At 42.9% G+C, this 21,424-nt stretch overlaps 1 protein-coding gene across 10 annotated transcripts in view; it reads right to left on the bottom strand.

Annotated features, from left to right (window-relative positions):
- Positions 1–21,424, bottom strand: part of aopep (aminopeptidase O (putative)) — a 295,893-nt gene that overhangs the window by 68,388 nt on the left and 206,081 nt on the right. For all 10 annotated transcript variants that reach the window (XR_010020603.1, XR_010020602.1, XM_063068847.1 and 7 more), the window contains one exon: positions 45–204. Coding sequence is in view for 8 of the 10 variants with exons in the window: in XM_063068847.1 (XP_062924917.1) it covers positions 64–204 (141 nt within the window). In the remaining 2 variants the exon portion in view is untranslated. The remainder of the gene's footprint in view (positions 1–44; positions 205–21,424) is intronic.

Below are 21,424 nucleotides of genomic sequence, written 5' to 3'. Positions count from 1 at the left end.
CTCAAGTTAAGGTAAACTATTAGAATATGCCACTGTGGAATTACCTCGTTGGCGCTCACTTGGCTAGAACAGCATTTCTGCCACCACCTTCTGCAAGGATGGATCCATCTCTTCTTTAAGCATGGCAAAACACCTGCGAGCTAGTTGCTGCTGCCTGGCATCTTCATTAACCATCAACTCACCATAGATGTAGACTCCCATTGCCTAGGAAAATGATACATCAGCTTTACAAAAGTATCAGCATTGCAGAAACTATAATTTCCAAAGTTAACTTTTAAATCCCTCTTTAAAATAGTTGTTCCTATCTTTGCTATTTTATCATTTAACTGTGCTGTGTAATCATTCAGTACCGCGCCAAACATGCTTGAACACATGCATTGCAAGTTATGTTTTCCTTTTGATGTTCAATGTCATTAAAATTGTACTGGAAAACTTTAAAGTATCTTCAATCTGACATGGAAAACAGACATACGCCTTTATTCACGGTTAATTTATTGAAGGAATTTAGTCCTACACTTGAATTTTGGGAAATAACTGTTTTTATGTATTTTAAACATTGAAAGAAAACAAGCATTAAAGAAAATCAAGTGACCTTCTTTGCACTCAGATGTACGAAACCAAAACTTACAATACAGCACTTTAGTGTACTTAGAATGATATCCATTAAACCCAAGTTATAACAAATGAGTTCATTCAGATTACAAAATATGTTTAAATACTGTATATTTAATTATCTATGTCCAATCTGCCTCTGCAAGATCTTGGAAAAAAAGGGCCATTTCCAATATTTTGTTATTTCTTCGGCAGTTTGAACGGGGCATGACTGCGCAAGCGCGTGGAGGTTGGCCAGTGAGAACAGCAGGAAGAGTTTAAAAGGAAGACAGATTTACAGAGCCGGCGTCAGAGGGGCGGGCATCAGCGTAGAGGGAGACAGAATAGGAAGGCTTTGGCAATAAAGGGTCGAGGCCAGGTAGGTTATTTGTTTAAAGTAAAGACAGAAAGTATGTGTGTGAGGCCAGTTTTCTGTGCTCAGTGTCAGATGTGGGAAGTCCTAAAACTCCCAGACTCCCACATTTGCACCAGGTGCGTCGAGCTGCAGCTCCTTAAGAGACCGCGTTAGGGAACTCGAGCTGCAGCTCGATAACCTTCCTTAGCTCAGGGAGAGTCAGGAGGTGATAGAGAGGAACTATAGGCAGATAGTCACCCCAGGACCACAGGAGGCAGAGAAGTGGCTAACAGTCAGGAGAGGGAAAGGCAAGAAGCAGGTGCTAGAGAGTACCCCAGTGGCTGTCCCCTTAACAATAAGTATTCCTGCTTGAGTACTGTTGGGGGGGATGACCTACCTGGGGGAAGCGACAGCGGTCGTGCCTCTGGCAGAGACTGGCTCTGTGGCTCAGAAGGGTAGGGAAAGGAAGAGGATGGCAGCAGTGATAGGGGACTCTATAGTTAGTGGGTCAGATAGGCGATTCTGTGGGCACAGGAAAGAAATGCGGATGGTAGTTTGCCTCCCAGGTGCCAGGGTCCGGGATGTTTCTGATAACATCCACGATATCTTGAAATGGGAAGGAGAACAGCTAAAGGTCGTGGTACATATTGATACTAACGACATAGGTAGGAAAAGGGAGGAGGTCCTGAAAAAAAGACTACAGAGAGTTAGGAAAGAAGTTGAGAAGCAGGACCTCACAGGTAGTAATCTCGGGATTACTGCCTGTGTCACATGACAGTAAGTATAGGAATAGAGTGAGGTGGAGGAAAAATGCGTGGCTGAGGGATTGGAGCAGGGGGCAGGGATTCAGATTTCGGGATCATTGGGACCTCTTCCTGGGCAGGTGTGACCTGTACAAAAAGGACGGGTTGCACTTGAATTCGAGGGGGACCAACAACCTGGTGGGAAGGGTTGCTAAGGCTATTGGGGAGAGTTTAAACTAGAATTGCTGGGGGGTGGGAACCAAACTGAAGTGACAGAGGAAAGGGAGCTTGGCTCACAAATAGAGGAAGTTTGGAGACAGTGCAAAAGGAAGGATAGGCAGGTGATAGAGAAGGGATGCGCTTAGTCTGACGGTTTGAGATGTGTCTATTTTAATGTGAGGAGAATCATGAATAAAGCAGATGAGCTTACAGCGTGGATCAGCACTTGAAGCTATGATGTTGTGACCATTACAGAGACTTGGATGGCGCAGGGGCAGGAATGGTTACTTCAAGTGCCAGGCTTTAGATGTTTCAGAAGGAATAGGGAGGGAGGCAAAAGAGGTGGGGGTGTGGCACTGCTGATCAGAGATAGTGTCACAGCTGCAGAAAAGGAGAAGTTGCGGAGGGATTGTCTACGGAGTCTCTGTGGGTGGAAGTCAAGAATAGGAAGGGGTCAATAATTCGACTGAGTGTTTTTTATAGACCGCCCAATAGTAACAGGGACATCGAGGAGCAGATAGGGAGACAGATTCTGGAAAGGTGTAATAACAACAGGGTTGTCGTGGTGGGAGACTTTAATTTCCTAAATATTGACTGGCATCTCCCTAGAGCAGGGGGTTTAGATGGGGTGGAGTTTGTTTGCTGTGTTCAGGAAGGTTTTTTCACACAATATGTAGATAAGCCTACAAGAGGAGAGGTTGTACTTGATTTGGTATTGGGAAATGAACCTGGTCAGGTGTCAGATCTCTCAGTGGGAGAGCATTTTGGAGATAGTGATCACAATTCTATCTCCTTTACTATAGCACTGGAGAGGGATAGGAACAGACAAGTTAGGGAGACATTTAATTGGAGTAAGGGGAACTATGAGGCTATCAGGCAGGAACTTGGAACCACAAATTGGAAACAGATGTTCTCAGGGAAATGTACAGAAGAAATGTGGCAAATGTTCAGGGGATATTTGCGTGGGGTTCTGAGTAGGTACGTTCCAATGAGACATGGAAAGGATGGTAGGGTACAAGATCCGTGGTGCACAAAGGCTGATGTGAATCTAGTCAAGAAGAGCATACAAAAGGTTCAAAAAACTAGGCAACTATACGAATCTAGAAGGTTATAAGGCTAGCAGGAAGGAACTTAAGAATGAAATTAGGAGAGCCAGAAGGGGCCATGAGAAGGCCTTGGCGGACAGGATTAAGGAAAACTCCAGGGCACTCTATAAGTATGTGAAGAGCAAGAGGCTGAGACGTGAGAGAATAGGACCAATCAAGTGCGACAATGGAAAAGTGTGTATGGAACCGGAGGAAATAGCGGAGGTACTTAATGAATACTTTGCTTCGGTATTCACTGCGGAAAAGGATCTTGGCGATTGTAGGGATGACTTGCAGTGAACTGAAAAGCTTGAGCATGTAGATATTAAGAAAGAGGATGTGCTGGAGCTTTTGGAAAGCATCAAGTTGGATAAGTCATCGGGACCGGACGGGATGTACCCCAGGCTACTGTGGGAAGCAAGGGAGGAGATTGCTGAGCCTCTGGCAATAATCTTTACATCATCAATGAGGACTGGAGGGTTGTGGATGTTGTTCCCTTATTCAAGAAAGGGAGTAAGGATAGCCCAGGAAATTATAGCCCAGTAAGTCTTACTTCAGTGGTTGGTAAGTTGATGGAGGAGATCCTGAGAGGCAGGACTTATGAACATTTGGAGAGGTATAATATGATTAGGAATATTCATCATGGTTTTGTCAAGGGCAGGTTGTGCCTTACGAGCCTCATTGGATTTTTTGAGAATGTGACTAAACACATTGAAGGTAGAGCCATAGATGTAGAGTATATGGCTTTTAGCAAGGCATTTGATAAGGTACCCCATGCAAGGCTTATTGAGAAAGTAAGGAGGCATGGGATCCAAGGGGGCATTGCTTTGTGGATCCAGAACTAGCTTGCCCACAGAAGGCAAAGAGTGGTTGCAGACAGGTCATATTCTGCATGGAGGCCAGTGACCAGTGGTGTGCCTCAGGGATCTGTTTTGGGACCCCTACTCTTTGTGATTTTTATAAATGACCTGGATTGAGGAAGTGGAGGGATGGGCTAGTAAATATGCTGATGACACAAAGGTTGGGGGTGTTGTGGATAGTGTGGAGGGCTGTCACAGGTTACAAGGGACATTGATAGGATGCAAAAGTGGGCTGAGAAGTGGCAGATGGAGTTCAACCCAGATAAGTATGAGGTAGTTCATTTTGGTAGGTCAAATATGATGGCAGAATATAGTATCAATGGTAAGACTCTTGGCAGTGTGGAGGATCAGAGGGATCTCTGGGTCCGAGTCCATAGGACACTCAAAGCTGCTGCGCAGGTTGACTCTGTGGTTAAGAAGGCATACCATGCATTGGCCTTCATCAATTGTGGGATTGAGTTTAGGAGCCGAGAGGTAATGTTGCACCTGGTCAGACCCCACTTGGAGTACTGTGCTCAGTTCTGGTCGCCTCACTATCAGGAGGACATGGAAATCATAGAAAGGGTGCAAAGGAGATTTACAAGGATGTTGCCTGGATTGGGGAGCATGCCTTATGAGAATAGGTTGAGTGAACTCGGCCTTTTCTCCTTGGAGCGACAGAGGATGAGAGGTGACTTGATAATGAGAGGCATTGATTGTGTGGATAGTCAGAGGCTTTTCCCCAGGGCTGGAATGGTTAGCACAAGAGGGCATAGTTTTAAGGCGCTTGGAAGTAGGAGCAGAGGAGATGTCACGGGTAAGTTTTTTAACACAGAGAGTGGTGAGTGCATGGAATGGGCTGCCAGCGATGGTGGTAGAGGCGCACATGATAGGGTCTTTTAAGAGACTCCTGGACAGGTACCTGGAGCTCAGTAAAATAGAGGGCTTAGTAATTTGTACGGTAAGGACATGTTCGGTACAGCTTTGTGGGCTGAAGGGGCTGTATTGTGTTGTAAGTTTTCTATGTTCTACCCACACATTGATTCCTGTAAATTCCCGCCTCATTTTGCTCCGAATGGGAAGGAGCATCAGGATGGCACTGAGAACCTCAGAACCATGCATCGGGTGCATGCAGAAGCCCAGTGTAAACTGGAAAAGGTGTGAACCACCTTACAAGCTATCTATTCTGCTCTTCTGTCTGTCACTTCTGCTCAGGTGTCTGCCATTCCCACATCAACCTACAAACCTGAGAAGGTTATCCTCAGCTCTAAGGGACTACTTAAGGAGTGTGTCTATACTCACTTTCTCCTGTCTGTTGTTTACAATCTTACAATAATACATTGCTTACCATCTTTTATTTTTGTTTTTCCTGAAGATCAATCCTTCCAAAGAAAGTAATGAAAGCTTCATTTCCAATAATCTCAGTACAATGTAAACAAACCACACTTTACATGCTCCCAAGTCCATCTCATGCTTGGGTGCTACTGTACCAACCTTGTTCAGCGAAGTTTCGATAACAAACTTCAAGTGTTTTGTTTTCTATTTCCTTACGTATTTGAAAACCATTCCTGCATTTTGAAAACCATTTACAGGGCTCCCATTTCCTCACTGCCCCTTTAATCTCACAAGTTCCAATAAGCTTTCCTGTTCCTAAACCTTTCCCGCTCGACATTTTCCCAGCAATGTCTCTGCTGTGCCACTGATCCACTTTCATCATGAAAGGGCCTTTAGCCCTCTGTAGCTCTGAACCCTCACCAGCCCATTCAAATTCTTTTAGAACAAAACTAGCTGTTGTTCTAGTCAGAAAAGCCACAAGTTCAAATGCAAGGAGGAGATGGCTAATCAATACTATCTACTATTAAATAATCTCAATAGAGAATACATGAATCAAACATTTGTTTGCAGTACTTTATTGGATTGTTTTTGTTCATAGTCAAAGTAGAAGTATGAAAGCAACACAAATAATGGTTCTGGTTTGCTGGGCAAATGTTTCCACTTAACTGTGGAAAAAGAAACACAGCCAAAATTTCAGGTGAATGACCTTTCAGCAGAACATTTATAATCATTCAAATTCATTGAGGATAAAACCACTACTCCAGATGGACTTCCTCCACATTAAAGTTTGGGAAAAAATTGTAATGACACTACTTACAAGGGTATCAAAATTTATTGGGAAGGAATAATCAGACTATACAAGTGAAAACAATTTTACATTTAAAAAGAGACATTGAACATCCAGAGATTTACAACTAATTAGTTAAATGGCTGCCATAGCAATGGATTGTTGCTCAAATATGAATGAATGAAATTTCTAGGAAATGGAGTGCAAATTTCATAATGTTAAGTTTAACAAGACTCACTTATTTTAAATGACAGAAAATTTAGGTTAGCACGATACAGATGTATTAAAGTGTTTCAATAGCATCCAGCACAATAATCTCCAGGATATCAGAACTTTGGAGTATGGTACAGATGCATTAGAAGCATTCCTGCACAAGTCCAGCAAAGAGCTTTAAAAACCCAGTCTCCATAAAAGAGGGGTACCGTCTAGCAGAGCGGTCATCATGGGAGTGGTCTGAGTTAGAGTGGTAAGGCTTTGGTTCAACAGGCAGAGGCGAGAACAGGCCTGTAAGTAGGCATGTAAACATGTAGGTATGTAAACAGGCAAGGTAAGTAGGTAAGTTCATTCCTTATTTTTTTTCTTATTTAACTTTTGGAAGAATAGTCATAGTTATAGTCATACTTTATTGATCCCGGGGGAAATTGGTTAAATAGATTGTATGTCTACATGACCAGTGTTCTGTTCTGGGTGTCAGATGTGGGATTTCAGGGAGACTACCAGTTCCTGGTGGTGTGGTGGTATCTTCAAGGCAGAAGGTCCTGAGTTCAAACCCAGCCGGGTCCCAACCTGGGCAGCAGCAGTATCTGCGCGGAAGAAAGGCCTGGCAATCTACTTCCGTATTGTGCCATGAAAACCCTATGGTCCATGAGGTCAGGAAGAGTCGGACTCGCCTTAACGACGGAACACCAACACAAGCAGCTCCTTCATGAACATGTTAAGGAACTGGACCTGCAGCTCAATGACCTTTGGCTTGTTAGGGATAGAGAAGAGGTGATAGACAGGAGCTACAGGAAGGTAGTCACTCCAAGGCTACAGGAGACAGATAAATGGATAACTGTCAGGAGAGGAAAGGGAGAACATCAGATAGTGGAGAACACGCCTGCGGCCATTCCCTTCAACAGTGCCTCTGGAACTGAGTCTGCCCATGTGGCTCAGAAGGGTAGGAAACTGAAGAGGATGGCAGCAGTAACAGAGAACCTTATAGTTAGGGAGACAAACAACTTATTCTGTGGATGTGAAAAAGAAACACCTCCCAGGTGTCAGGCTCTGCGATGTTTCTGAACGCATCCACAATATCCTGAAAAGTGAGGGTGAGCAGCCAGAAATTGTGCTACATATTGGTATAAACAACATAAATTAAAAAAAGGGAGGAGGTCCTGAAAACAGAACAGAGGGAGCAGAGGGAGTTAGGAAAGAAGTTGAGAAGCAGGACCTCAAAGGTAGTTATCTCAGGATTGCTGCCTGTGCCATACAGAGAGGATAGGAATCGAATGAGGTGGCAGATAAATGTATGGCTGAAGAATTGGAGCAGGGGGCAGGGATTCAGATTTCTGAATAATTGGGACCTTTTCTGGGGCAGGTGGGACCTGTACATAAGGGAAGGGTGGCACTTCAATCTGAGGGAGACCAATATTCTTGCGGGCAGGCTTACTAGAGCTGTTGGTAGTGGTTTAAACTAATATGGCAGGGGGATAGGAATCAGGATGATAGAGCTGAGGATAAGCTAGCTGGTTTACAAGTAGATAATGGGTGTAACATGAATGTAAGGAAGGATAAGCCAGTGATTGGGTACAAATGCAGACAAATGCAGGACTGCTGCAGATGCTGTATTTAAATGCGCATAGCATTCGGAATAAGGTGGACGAACTCGTGGCACAATTAAGAGATTGGCCGGTATGACACTATGGGCATCACTGAGTGGTGACTGAAAGAAGGCCTTAGTTGGGAGCTTAACATCAAAGGATATACTTTGTATCGAAGGGACAGGTAGGAAGGCATAGGTGGTGGTGTGGCTCTGTTGGTAAGAGATAGAATTATATCTTTAGAGAGAGATGACATAGGGTCAGAGAATGTTGAATCTTTATGGGTGGAGTTAAGAAAATGCAAGGGTAAAAATCATATATTTGCCTCCAAATAGTAGCCAAGATGTGGGTTTGAGAAAGCAAAGGGAGCTGAAAAAGGAATGCAATAAGGGTAATGTCATGATTGCAATAGGGGACTTTAATACGCAAGGGGTTTGGGAAAATCAGGTTGGTGTCGGATCGCAAGGAGGAGAGTTTGTTGAACGCCTATGAGATGGCTTTTTAGAGCAGCTTGTGCTTGAGCCTACTAGGGTAAAGGCTATTTTAGATTGGGTGCTATGTAATAACCTAGATCGTATTAGGATCGCTTAACATAAAAGAACCCTTAGGATGTAGTGATCATAATATGGCTGAATTCATATTGCAATCTGAGAGAGAGAAGCACAAGTCACGTGTATCAGTATCGCCATGGAATAAAGGGAATTACAGAGATATGAAAGAGGAGCTTGTCCAGGTGGATTGGAGGAGGATGCTAGTGGGGATGACGGCAGAACAGAGGGCTGAAGTTTCTGGGAATAGTTCACAAGGCACAGGATAGATATGTCCCACAGAAGTAGTTCTCAAATGGCAGGGGTAGGCAACTGCGGCTGACAAGGGAAGTTAAGGACTGCATAAAAGCCAAGTTTCCTTGGGCATATAAGGTAGCAAAAGTGAGTGGGAGATGATTTGGAAGCTTTTAAAATCCAGCAAAAGGCAACTAAAAAAGCTATATGGAGGGAAAAGATGAAATATGAGGGTAAACTAGCCAGTAGTATAAAGCAGGATACTAATAGTTTTTTCAGTTATATAAAGAGTAACAGAGGAGTGAGAGCTGGAAAATGATGCTGGTGAGGGGGACAAAGAAATGGCAGATGACTTTACTTTGCATCGGTCTTCACTGTGGAAGACACTAACAGTATGCCAGAGGTCCATGAGTGTCAGGGAGCAGGAATGAGTGTCATTGCTATTACAAAGGAAAAGGTGCTAGGCAAATTCAAAGGTCTTAAGATGGATAAATCATCTGGACCAGATGGACTACATTCCAGAGTCCTGAGAGTGGTTGCTGAAGAGATAACGGATGCATTGGTCATGATCTTTCAAGGATAACTTGATTCTGGCATGGTCCTGGAGGACTGGAAGATTGCAAATATCACTCCACTCTTTAAGAAAGGAGGAAGGCAAAAGAAATTTTAGGCCACTTAGCCTAACCTCAGTAGTTGGGAAAGTGCTGGAATCTATTATTAAGGATGAGGTTTTGGAGTACTTGGAGACTCATGATAAAATAAGTCAAAGTCAGCATGTAAAGGGAAATCATGCATGACAATTCTGTTAAGAGTTCTTCGAGGAAGTGACAGGCATGGTGGACAAAGGAGAGAAAGTGGATGTCATTTACTTGGATTTTCAGAAGGCGTTTGATAAGATGCTACATATGAGGCTGCTTAACAAGATAAAATCCTGTGGTCCTGACGAAGGATCTCGGCCTGAAACATCGACTGTACCTCTTCCTAGAGTTGTTGCCTGGCCTGCTGCATTCACCAGCAACTTTGATGTGTGTTGCTAAAATCCTGTGGCGTTACAGGAAAGATATGGCATGGATAGAGGAATGCCTGATAGGCATGAGGCAGCCAGTGGTAATAAAAGGGGTCTATTCTGGATGGCTGCCAGTGACTAGTGGTGTTCCTCGGGGGTTAGTATTGGGACCGCTACTTTCCCATTGTCTGTCAATGATTTACATAATGGAATTGATAGCTTTGTGGTAAAGTTTGCGGATGATACGAAGATAGGTGGACGGGTAGGTAGTGCTGAGGAAGCAATGTGATTTGCAGAAGGACTTAGACAAATCAGAAGAATGAGCAAAAAAGTGGCAGATGGAATACAGTGCTGGGAAATGATAATGCATTTTGTTAAAAAGAACAATAGTGCAGATTATTATCGAAATGAGAAGGTTCAAACATCAGAGGTGCAGAGGGACTTGGGAGTCCTTGTACAAGACTCCAAGAAGGTTAATTTACAGGTTGAGTCTGTGGTATTTATTTCAAGGGGAATGGAATATAAATACAAGAAGATAATGTTGAGGCTTTATAAGACACTAGTCAGGTTGCACTTAAGAGTATTGTCAACAGTTTTGGGCCCCATATCTCAGAAAGGATATGTTGTCGTTGGAGAGAGTCCAGAGAAGGTTCACGAGGTTAATTCCAGGAATGAAGGAGTTAACATATAAGAAGCGTTTGGCAGCTTTGGGCCTGTACTCACTGGAATTTAGAAGAATGCAGGGGGATCTCACTGAAACCTACCGAATGTTGAAAGGACCAGATAGGATGGATGTGGAAAAGATGTTTCCTATGGTGGGGTATCCAGAACTAGATAGTACAGCTGCAAAATTGAGGGGTGACCTTTTAGAAAAGTGGTAAGGAGGAATTTGTTTTAGCCAGCGAGTCATGAATCTCTGGAATGCTCTGCCGCAGACTGCAGTGGAGGCCAAAGTCCATCAGTATATTTAAAGTGGAAGTTGATCGTTTTTTGATCGGTCAGGGCACCAAAGGATATGGCAAGAAGACAGGTGTATGGAGTTGAGTGGGATCCGGAATCAGCCATGATGGTATGGTGAAGCAGACTCAATGGGCTGAATGGCCTAATTCTGATCCTATGTCTTATATAGGGAAAAGGCAGCCGAATGGCTATCAAGCAAGAGATACTAGATGCCAATAATTGAAGTAGAGAAAGATTGGGACAAAATATATCAATAAATTTACAAAAGCATGGCTGTATGCCTGGTACATTAATTTCAAATTAAGTCGGTACACTGTACTAAAGACTGAGAATGCTGTTTAAATCTTGTGACAACGAAAAGCATAATTTTGATAGCTCTCAAAAGTAGTCAAAGGGACTGTGAAAAATAACTAATCATGCAGCAGTTAACTCTAATGAAGGCAGCACAGCAGCTTCACGCTGTCTCTGCTCATTTCAGCATCCACTCCGAGCTTACTGCATCACTATGGGGCCACTTATTGTAAGTGGCAAGTTGCAGTTATGCTAACTGACGGAATAAATAGCACAGATTCTCAAATGTCTAAAAAAAAATATGAATCAGATAAGTTCCAAAACACAAGATTAGATCTAGAGGAACAGAACTGAAATATAGCAGACAATAGCTCACTTTGGTCACAACCTAGTATCACCCACAAGAGAAAATCTGCAGATGCTGAAAATCCAAGCAATACACAGAAAATGCTGGAGGAACTCAGCAGGCCAGGCAGCGTCTAGGAAAAGAGTACGAGTAAAGTCAATGTCAATGTTTCTGGCCAAGACCAGTTTAGTGCGCATGCGCCGGTCCTGCATGCCGCCTGTTACAGCCGTTCTGACTAGTTTTCTCACTTTTTAAATTTACGTTATTTGTTGTATTTTTTTCACGGTAACACGCTGAAGCTGCACCCCCTCTAACATGCTGGTGGAGAGAGTCTTATTTGGGTTTTTAGCGCTGGAAATAGTTACATTTGGACACGTCTCATTAGCGGGGCAGCTGTATGGTCGCATTGTTTATTCCAGGGACCAGCTGATTGCGCTTATGCCGGCCGGTTTAGCGAACAGAGCGGCGGACACCCCGGCTGAAATCTGGAGGATGCAGAGGGGGATCAAAAAGGCGAGGAAAGAGGACCGGGTCGAGACAACAGAGACTTATGGCGAAGAGGAGTTCTCCACTTGGACTGCACGTGAACATACCCAACCAAAACTTTTCCATGGAGGGCTTCCAGACCGTTCGGGCTGACCGGAAGTGCACTGAGAGTGGTAAGCGTAAAGGAGTTGGGGGCTTGCTGTTCTGGTTAACAACGGATGGTGCAATCCTGGTCATATTATGATCGAGGAACCTGTTTGTAGCCCGGATACTGAACTTTTTGCTGTTGGACTCCGGCCATGATCCACCGAGATACAACACTGGGCGTCATGGGAGGTTGTTCCTGCCTGTGGCCATCGAACTCTGCAGCTCCTCCCATGGAGCGTCAGACACCCTGAGCCAATAGACTGGTGCTGGACTTATTTCCATCTGGCATAGTTTGCATATTGTAGCTTGATTGCTTGTGGGTTTTTGTATTTCTATATTTATGCTTTATTCTTAGTTGATGCAGCTGTAACGAATCTCAATTTCCCTTGGGATCAATAAAGTATGTCTATGTGTATGTCCATCAGTTTCACTTATTTGGCATAACCAAAGGAAGAATAAAGAGAAAAAAGTCATTACACACATCCAAAGAAAGATGTTCAAACTGGAATGTTTAATTTTGATTCTACTTCCACAGATACTGATTGAGCTGCTGAGTATTTCTATTTTATTTCAAATTTCCAGCCTATACAGTTTTAAATGTTTCATTTACATAGACTTTGTATCTGGCTGTATAACTCAGTAAGCAGATTTAAAATTAGGAACGCTGCTAGCATGGGTAGAAGGTTGGTTGACTGGCAGGAGGCAAGGAGTGGGAATAAAGGGGACCTTTCCTGGTCAGCTGCCTGTGACTACTGGTGTTCTGCAGGGTCAGTGCCGGGACTGCTTCTTTTCACATCATACTCCAATGCTTTGAATGACGGAATTCATGGCCTTGTGACCAGGTTTGGGGATGACACCAAGATAGGTGGAGGGGCAGGTGGTGCTGAGGAAGTAGGGTGTCTGCAGAAGGAGTTAGACACATTGGGGAAATGGACAAAGAAGTGACCGATGGGATGTAGTGCAGAGAAATGTATGGTCATGCCTTTTAACAGAAATAATAGAGGTCCAGATTATTTTCTAAATGGGGGGGGGATTCAAAAATCAGAGTTGCAAAGGGACATGGGAGTACTCGTGGAGGATTCCCAAAAGGTTAACTTGCAGGTAGAGTCAGTGATAAGAAAGGCAAATTTAATGTTAGCATTCATTTTTAGAGGACTAGAATATAAAAGCAAAGATGTAATGCTGACATTTTATGAGGCATTGGTGATGCCGCACTTGGGAGTATTGTGAGCAGTTTTGGATGTTAGCTAAGAAAGGATGTACTGGCATTGGAACCTCCTCTGAAGGTCCAGAGGAGTTTAACGCAAATTATCTGAGGAATGAAAGGGTTAACGTACTACATGAGAAGAGTGTTTGATGGTTTTAGGCATGTACTCGCGATAATTTAGAATCTCACTAGGTCTCATTGAAACCTATTGAACACTGAAAGGCCTCGACAGAGTGGATGTGGAAAGAATGCTTCCTACGGTGGTGGCAGCTCGTTCCACACTCCCACCAATCTCTGAGTGAAGAAGTTCCCCCTAAACCTTTCCCCTTTCACTCTAAAGCCATGTCCTCTCATATTTATCTCTCCTAATCTAAGTGGAAAGAGTCTACATGCACTTACTCTGTCTATACCCCTCATAATTTTGTAAACCTCTATCAAATCCCCCCTCATTCTTCTACACTCCAAGGAATAAAGTCCTAACCTGTTCAACCTTTCCCTGTAACTCAACTCCTGAAGACCCGGCAACATCCTAGTAAATCTTCTCTGCACTCTTTCAATCTTACTGATATCCTTCCTATAGTTAGGTGACCAGAACTGCAAACAATACTCCAAATTTGGCCTCACCAATGTCTTACACAACCTCACCAAAACATCCCAACTCCTATACTCAATACTTTGATTTATGAATGCCAGGATGCCAAAAGCCTTCTTTACAGCCGTCTACCTGTGATACCACTTTCAGGGAATTATGTATCTGAACTCCCAGATCTCTTTGTTCCTCCGCACTCCTCGGTGCCCTACCATTTACTGTGTTGGTCCTCCCTTGATTTGTCCTTCCAAAATACAACACCTCACACTTGTCTGCATTAAATTCCATCTGCCATTTTCTGGCCCATTTTTCCAGTTGGTCCAGATCCCTCTGCAAGCTTTGAAAGCCTTCCTTGCTGTCCACAATGCCTCCAATCTTAGTGTCATCAACAAACTTGCTGATCTAATTTACCACATTATCATCTAGATCATTGATATAGACAACAAGCAACAATGGTCCCAGCACAGATCCTTGAGGCACACCACTAGTCACAGGCCTTCAGTCTGATGAGCAATCATCCACTACCACTCTCTGTCTTCTCCCACACAGCCAATTTCGAATCCAGTTTACAACCTCTGCATGGATACCTAGTGTCTGAACCTTCTGAACTAACCTCCCATGTGGGACCTTGTCAAAGGCCTTACTGAAGTCCATGTAGACACCATCCACAGCCTTTCCTTCATCTATTTTCTTGGTAACCTCCTCAAAAAACTCTACAAGATTCATTAAACACGATCTACCACACACAAAGCCATGCTGACTATCCTTAATCAGCCCTTGGCTGTCCAAATACTTATATATCCGATCTCTCAGAACACCTTCCAATAATTTACCTACTACTGATGTCAGGCTCACCGGCCTGTAATTACCTGGTTTACTTTTGGAGCCTTTTTTAAACAACGGAACAACATGAGCTACCCTCCAATCCTCCGGCACTGCACCCGTGGCTAAGGACATTATAAATATTTCTGCCAGGGCTCCTGCAATTTCTACACTAGTCTCTCTCAAGGTCCGAGGAAATATCACATCAGGCCCAAGGGGCTTATCTACCTTTATTCACTGTAAGGCAGCAAGCACCTCCTCCTCTTTAATCTCTATATGTTCCATGACACTGCTGCTTGTTTCCCACCCTTCCATATACACTATGCCAGTTTCCTGAGTAAATACTGATGCAAAAAAACCTGCTCAAGATCTCCCCATCTTGTGAGGCTCCACACATAGACAACCACTCTGATCTTCTAGGGGACCAATTCTGTCCCTTACTATCCTTTTACTCTTAATATACTTGTAGAAACCCTTTGGGTTTACCTTCACAGTATCTGCCAAAGCAACCTCATGTATTCTTTTTGCCTTCCTGATTTCCTTCTTTAGTATCTTCTTACATTTTCTATACTCTTCAAGTACTTCATTTGTTCTTTGTTACCTATACCTGCTATACACCTCTCTCTTGTTCTTAACCAGATCGCCAATATCCCTTGAAAACCAAGGTTCCCCATGCCTGTTAATCTTGCCTTTAATCCTGGCAGGAACATGCAAACTCCGCACTCTCAAAATTTCGCCTTTGAAGGCCTTCCACTTACTGAACAGAAAACAACTTATCCCAATCCACTCTTCCAAGATCCTTTCTCATTTCCACAAAATTAGCCCTTCTCCAATTTAGAACCTCAACTCAAGGACCAGACCTATCCTTATCCATAATTAACTTGAAACTAATGACATTATGGTCACTGAACCCAAAATGTTCGCCTACACATACTTCTGTCACCTGACCTGTCTGGTTCCCTAATAGGAGATCAAGTATTGTATCCTCTCTCATAGGTACCTCTATATATTGATTTAGAAAACTTTCCTGAACACATTTGACAAGCTCCAAGCCATCTAACCCTTTCACAGTGTGGGAGTCCCAGTCAATATGTGGAAAGTTAAAATCCCCATCACAACTTTCTGTTTCTTACATCGGTCTGCTATCTCTCTACAGATTTGCTCCTCCAATTCTCTTGCCTGTTGGGCGGTCTATAATACAGCCCTATTAGTGTGACCATACCTTTTCCGTTCCTCCACTCCACCCATATGGCCCCTGTAGACAAGCCCTCCAGGCTGTCCTGTCTATGTACAGCTGTGATATTCTCCCTGACTAGTAATGCCACTCCTCCCCCTTTCATACCTCCCCCTATATCACATCTGAAACAACGAAACCCCGGAACATTAAGCTGCCAGTCCTCCCCCTCCTGCAAGCAAGTCTCACTAATAGCAATAATGTCATAATCCCATGCGTCAATCCACGCCCTAAACTCATCTGCCTTCCCTACAATACTCCTTGCATTAAAATAGATGCACCTGAGAGCTTTTCTATCACGTACAAACCTTTGATTTCTGTCCATACATGCAGTCCTCGCATGACCTTTATCCTCCTCCACCTCACTATCTACTCTAACACTCTGGTTCCCCTCTCCCTGCAAATCCCCCCAGAGCAGCACTAGCAAATCTACCCGCAAGGATGTCAGTCCCTCTTCAGTTCAGGTGCAAACCGTCCCATCGGAACAGGTCCTACCTTCCCTGGAACAAAGCCCAATTGTCCAGAAACATGAAGCCCTCCCTCCTGCACCAGAGAACAGACCTCTCGCCCGCCTCCACCTCCTGAGAACAGAAATGAGGAGGAATTTCTTTAGCCACAGGTGGTGAATCTGTAGAATTCATTGTTACAGATGGTTGTGGAGGCCAAGTCACTGGGTATATTTAGAGCAGAGCCTAACTGGTTCTTGATTATTTACTGGAGAAGGCAGGAGAATGGGGTTGAGAGGGATAATAAATCAGCCCTGATGGAATAGCTGAGCAGATTTGATGGACTAACTGGCCAAATTCCGCTCCTATGCTTTATGGTATAAAATAGCAATGGTGACAGCTAGCAAGCAAAGTACCAAAATGAAAATAATGGCCATGTGTGAAGTCAGTAGAGAATAAAAACATGAACTTAAAGATTGCTTGTGGACAACTTAAACAATGTAATGCTGGTCAGGGCCAAAAAGCCATCTGATGGATGTGGCAGGAGCACACATGTGGTATCCCTAGTCAGACGAAAGGATACACAAAACAGCCTCACTAACTCAGTATCAGGATGATATCTTGGTTACACTGTGGCAGGGCTCTGGACTGATAAACGGGGATTGAATCTAAAGTATTTCTAAATTATCAAAATAGGTATACTGTATGTCACAATATACTAGATGGAGGGGGGAGGTGGAGGGGGGAAGGAAGGGCAGAGGAGGAAGGGGGGAGGGGAGGAGGGGGGAGGGGAGGAGGGGGGAGGGGAGGAGGGGGGAGGGGAGGAGGGGGGGGAGGGGAGGAGGGTGAGGAGGGGAGAGCGAAGGTGGTTTAGGAGCCTGATGGTTGAAGATTATTAACCATCCCTGGAACCGGTGATGTGGGACCTAAAGCTCCTGTACCTTCTTCCTGATGGCTGCAGTGAAAAGCGAGCATGGACAGGTTGGTGGGATTCTTGATGATGGATGCTTGTAGATTCGCTCAATGGTGGAGACGGCTTTGCCTGTGATGGACTGGGCTGTGTCCACTACTTTTTGTAGACTTTGCCACTCAAGGGCATTTGTATTTTCATACCAGGCCGTGATGCAAATGGTCAGGATACCCTCCACCGTGCATCTTTAGAAACTTGTCAAAGTTTAGGTGACATACCAAATCTGAGCAAACTTCTAAGACAGCAGAGGAGTTGTCATGCCTTCTTTATGATAGCGCTTACGTGTTGGTCCCAGGACAACCCCTTGATATGATAACTTCAAGGAATTTAAAGTTATTGACCTCTCCACCTTCGGTCCCCTAACGAGGCTTGGCTCATAGACCTCCAGTTTCATCTTCTTGTAGTTAATAATAAGCTCTTTGATTTTGTTGGCGTATGAGTGAGGGGTTGTTGTTGTGGCACCATTCAACCAGATCTTCACTCTCAGTCCTATATACCAATTTGTCACCACCTTTGATTTGGCCAAAAACAGAGGTGATGTCAGAAAACTTAAATACAACATTGGAACTCTACTTAGCCACACAGTCATCAGTACAAAGTGAGTAGACCAGGGGGCCAAGCACACAGCCTTGGGGTGCACCTGTGCTGAACGAGATTGTGGAGGAGATTTTGTTGCCAACCCAACTAACTGGGGTGTGAAAGTGAGAAAGTCAAGGATCCAGTTGCACAAGAAGCATTGTAAACATTTCTGGTCTATATATTAGTAAAAAGAATATAAGAAATGGAGGAAACACAGAAAGGTTTACCAGAATAACAGTACAAAGTGATGGGCGGAGTTGAATCCATTAATTTCATTTGCATACTCATAGCATGTTCTTTATGAATTCCACTCTATTTGTGGAGTATCACATGTTGCTCGTAAGTTTATTCAGTTTTTGGATCATTAGCTTTACTGTCTGCAAATGACCTGAAATAGCTTTCTAAATAATTAATCGATTTTCCGCAGTTATAACCATCAAGCTAATTAACAACATATTTCCAAGGACTACAAACTGGATCTGAAGATTTCAGTATTTTTCATGACTGAAGTGAACAACATAGTTTTCTAACAAATAAACTTCCAAATTTTAGGTGAATATTTCTTTTGCCACATGCTTAATGATTTATTCAATTTTGTGTCCTCTATCTTTTTGCCCTTCATTTACAAAAATATTAGCCATAATTCTTCTCACAGAATCTGTGCAGCTACAAGAACCGTAAAACAGGAAGCTCAACTCATTGACTTCTCAAAATCTACAGCCCATTTATTACAATGCAATCAAAAGCTATGCACTATGCTGAAGATAAATCATTCCTCTTTATACATTCTGGTTTTAGCAAAAACCCTTTTTGAAGATAAACCAAGTCACATTATATTTATTACATCATTTTTTTTTGTTCTGGGAATCAATGTTAAAAGAGAAGTCTCTTGAAATTTGTTTAGAAAACTGTCGGACAATGTTTACAGCATGGTTCCCATCTGCAATGTGGATAAGTCCCAACTGTGAACTAAAGGGATGCAAACTGGTAAACAGAATGCGGTGAGTTTATAAAAGATGCTCTTTTCCCCTCAATATGATGCTACTGACCAGTCGGAATAGAGTAAATGGTCAATTAAGGAAGCATTACAAACATAAAATCTTAACAAATGAACTTTCAGAGTAAGAACAGATGAGATAGAAAATATAACAGATGAAAAAGATTACAAGATGAACAAAAGTCCTTTCAACTTTCATGTACAAATTTCATTTTCATTTTACAACTGTAGCAACTTTAACTTAGGATTGTATTACAATATAAAAATAGCCTTGGCATCTATTAAGCATTATTGATTCAGCATATAAACATATAACAATTACAGCACAGAAACAGGCCATCTCGGTCCTTCTAGTCCGTGCCGAACACTTACTCTCACCTAGTCCCACCGACCTGCACTCAGCCCATAACCCTCCATTCCTTTCCTGTCCATATACCTGTCCAATTGTTCTTTAAATGACAATATCGAACCTGCCTCTACCACTTTTACTGGAAGTTCGTTCCACACAGCTACCACTCTCTGAGTAAAGAAGCTCCCCCTCGTGTTACCCCTGAACTTTTGCCCCCTAACTCTCAACTCATGTCCTCTTGTTTGAATCTCCCCTACTCTCAATGGAAAAAGCCTATCCACGTCAACTCTATCTATCCCCCTCATAATTTTAAATACCTCTATCAAGTCCCCCCTCAACCTTCTAGGCTCCAAAGAATAAAGACCTAACTTGTTCACCTTTTCTCTGTAATCAGGTGCTGAAACCCAGGTAACATTCTAGTAAATCTTCTCTGTACTCTCTCGATTTTATTGATATCTTTCCTATAATTCGGTGACCAGAACTGTACACAATACTCCAAATTTGGCCTTACCAATGCCTTGTACAATTTTAACATTACATCCCAACTCCTATACTCAATGTTCTGATTTATAAAGGCCAGCATACCAAAAGCTTTCTTCATCACCCTATCCACATGAGATTCCACCATCAGGGAACTATGCACCAATATTCCTAGATCACTCTGCTCAACTGCATTCTTCAATGCCCGACCATTTACCATGTATGTCCTATTTTGATTAGTCCTACCAAAACGTAGCACCTCACACTTATCAGCATTAAACTCCATCTGCCATCTTTCAGCCCACTCTTCTAACTGGCCTAAATCTCTCTGCAAGCTTTGAAAACCTGCTTCATTATCTACACCACCACCTATCTTAGTAACATCTGCATACTTACTAATCCAATTTACCACCCCATCATCCAGATCATTAATGTACATGACAAACAACATTGGACTCAGTACAGATCCCTGAGGCACACCACTAGTCACCGGCCTCCAACCTGACGAACAGTTATCCACCACTACTCTCTGACATCTCCCATCCAGCCACTGTTGAATCCATTTTACTACTTCAATATTAATACCTAATGATTGAACCTTCCTAGCTAACCTTCCGTGTGGAACCTTGTCAAAGGACTTACTGAAGCCCATACAGACAACATCCACCGCTTTACCCTCGTCAACTTTCCTAGTAACCTCATCAAAAAATTCAATAAGGTTTGTCAAACATGACCTTCCACACACAAATCCATGTTGACTGTTCCTAATCAGACCCTGTCTATCCAGATAATTATATATACCATCTCTAAGAATACTTTCCATTAATTTACCCACCATTGACGACAAACTTACAGACCGATAATTGCTAGGTTTACTCTTAGAACCCTTTTTAAACAATGTAACAACATGAGCAATACGCCAATCCTCCGGCACCATCCCCGTTTCTAATGACATTTGAAATATTTCTGTCAGAGCCCCTGCTCTTTCTACACTAACTTCCCTCAAGGTCCTAGGGAATATTCTGTCAGGACCCAGAGACTTATCCACTTCTATATTCCTCAAAAGTGCCAGTACTTCCTCTTCTTTAATCATCATATTTTCCATAACTTCCCTGTTTCCCTTACCTTACACAATTCAATATCCTTCTCCTTAGTGAATACTGAAAGAAAGAAATTGTTCAAAATCTCCCTCATCTCTTTTGACTCCACACATAGCTGTCCACTTTGATTCTCTAAGGGACTAATTTTATCCCTCACTATCCTTTTGCTATTAATATAACTGTAGAAACCCTTTGGATTTATTTTCACCTTACTTGCCAAAGCAACCTCATATCTTCTTTTAGTTTTTCTAATTTCTTTCTTAAGATTCTTTTTACATTCTTTACATTCCTCGAGCACCTCATTTACTCCATGCTGCCTATATTTATTGTAGACATCTCTCTTTTTCCAAACCAAATTTCCAATATCCCTTGAAAACCATGGCTCTCTCAAATTTTTAACCTTTCCTTTCAACCTAACAGGAACATAAAGCTTCTGTATCCTCAAAATTTCACCTTTAAATGACCTCCATTTCCCTGTTACACCCTTCCCATAAAACAAATTGTCCCAATCCACTCTTTCTAAATCCTTTTGCATCTCCTTAAAGTTAACCTTTCTCCAATCAAAAATCTCAACCCTGGGTCCAGACCTATCCTTCTCCATAATTATATCGAAACTAATGGCATTGTGATCACTGGACCCGAAGTGCTCCCCAACACATACCTCTGTCACCTGACCTATCTCATTCCCTAACAGGAGATCTAACACTGCTCCTTCTCTAGTTGGTATCTCTATGTATTGCTGCAAAAACCTACCTGCACACATTTTACAAACTCCAAACCATCTAGCCCTTTTACAGTATGGGCTTCCCAGTCTGTGTGGAAAATTAAAATCTCCCACAATGACAACCTTATGCTTACTATAAATATCTGCTATCTC

Source organism: Mobula hypostoma, chromosome 16, assembly GCF_963921235.1.
Source record: "Mobula hypostoma chromosome 16, sMobHyp1.1, whole genome shotgun sequence".
NCBI lineage: Eukaryota > Metazoa > Chordata > Chondrichthyes > Myliobatiformes > Myliobatidae > Mobula > Mobula hypostoma.
The sequence above is the reverse complement of the archived record's forward strand: the minus strand, read 5'-3'. Positions and strand labels throughout refer to the sequence as shown.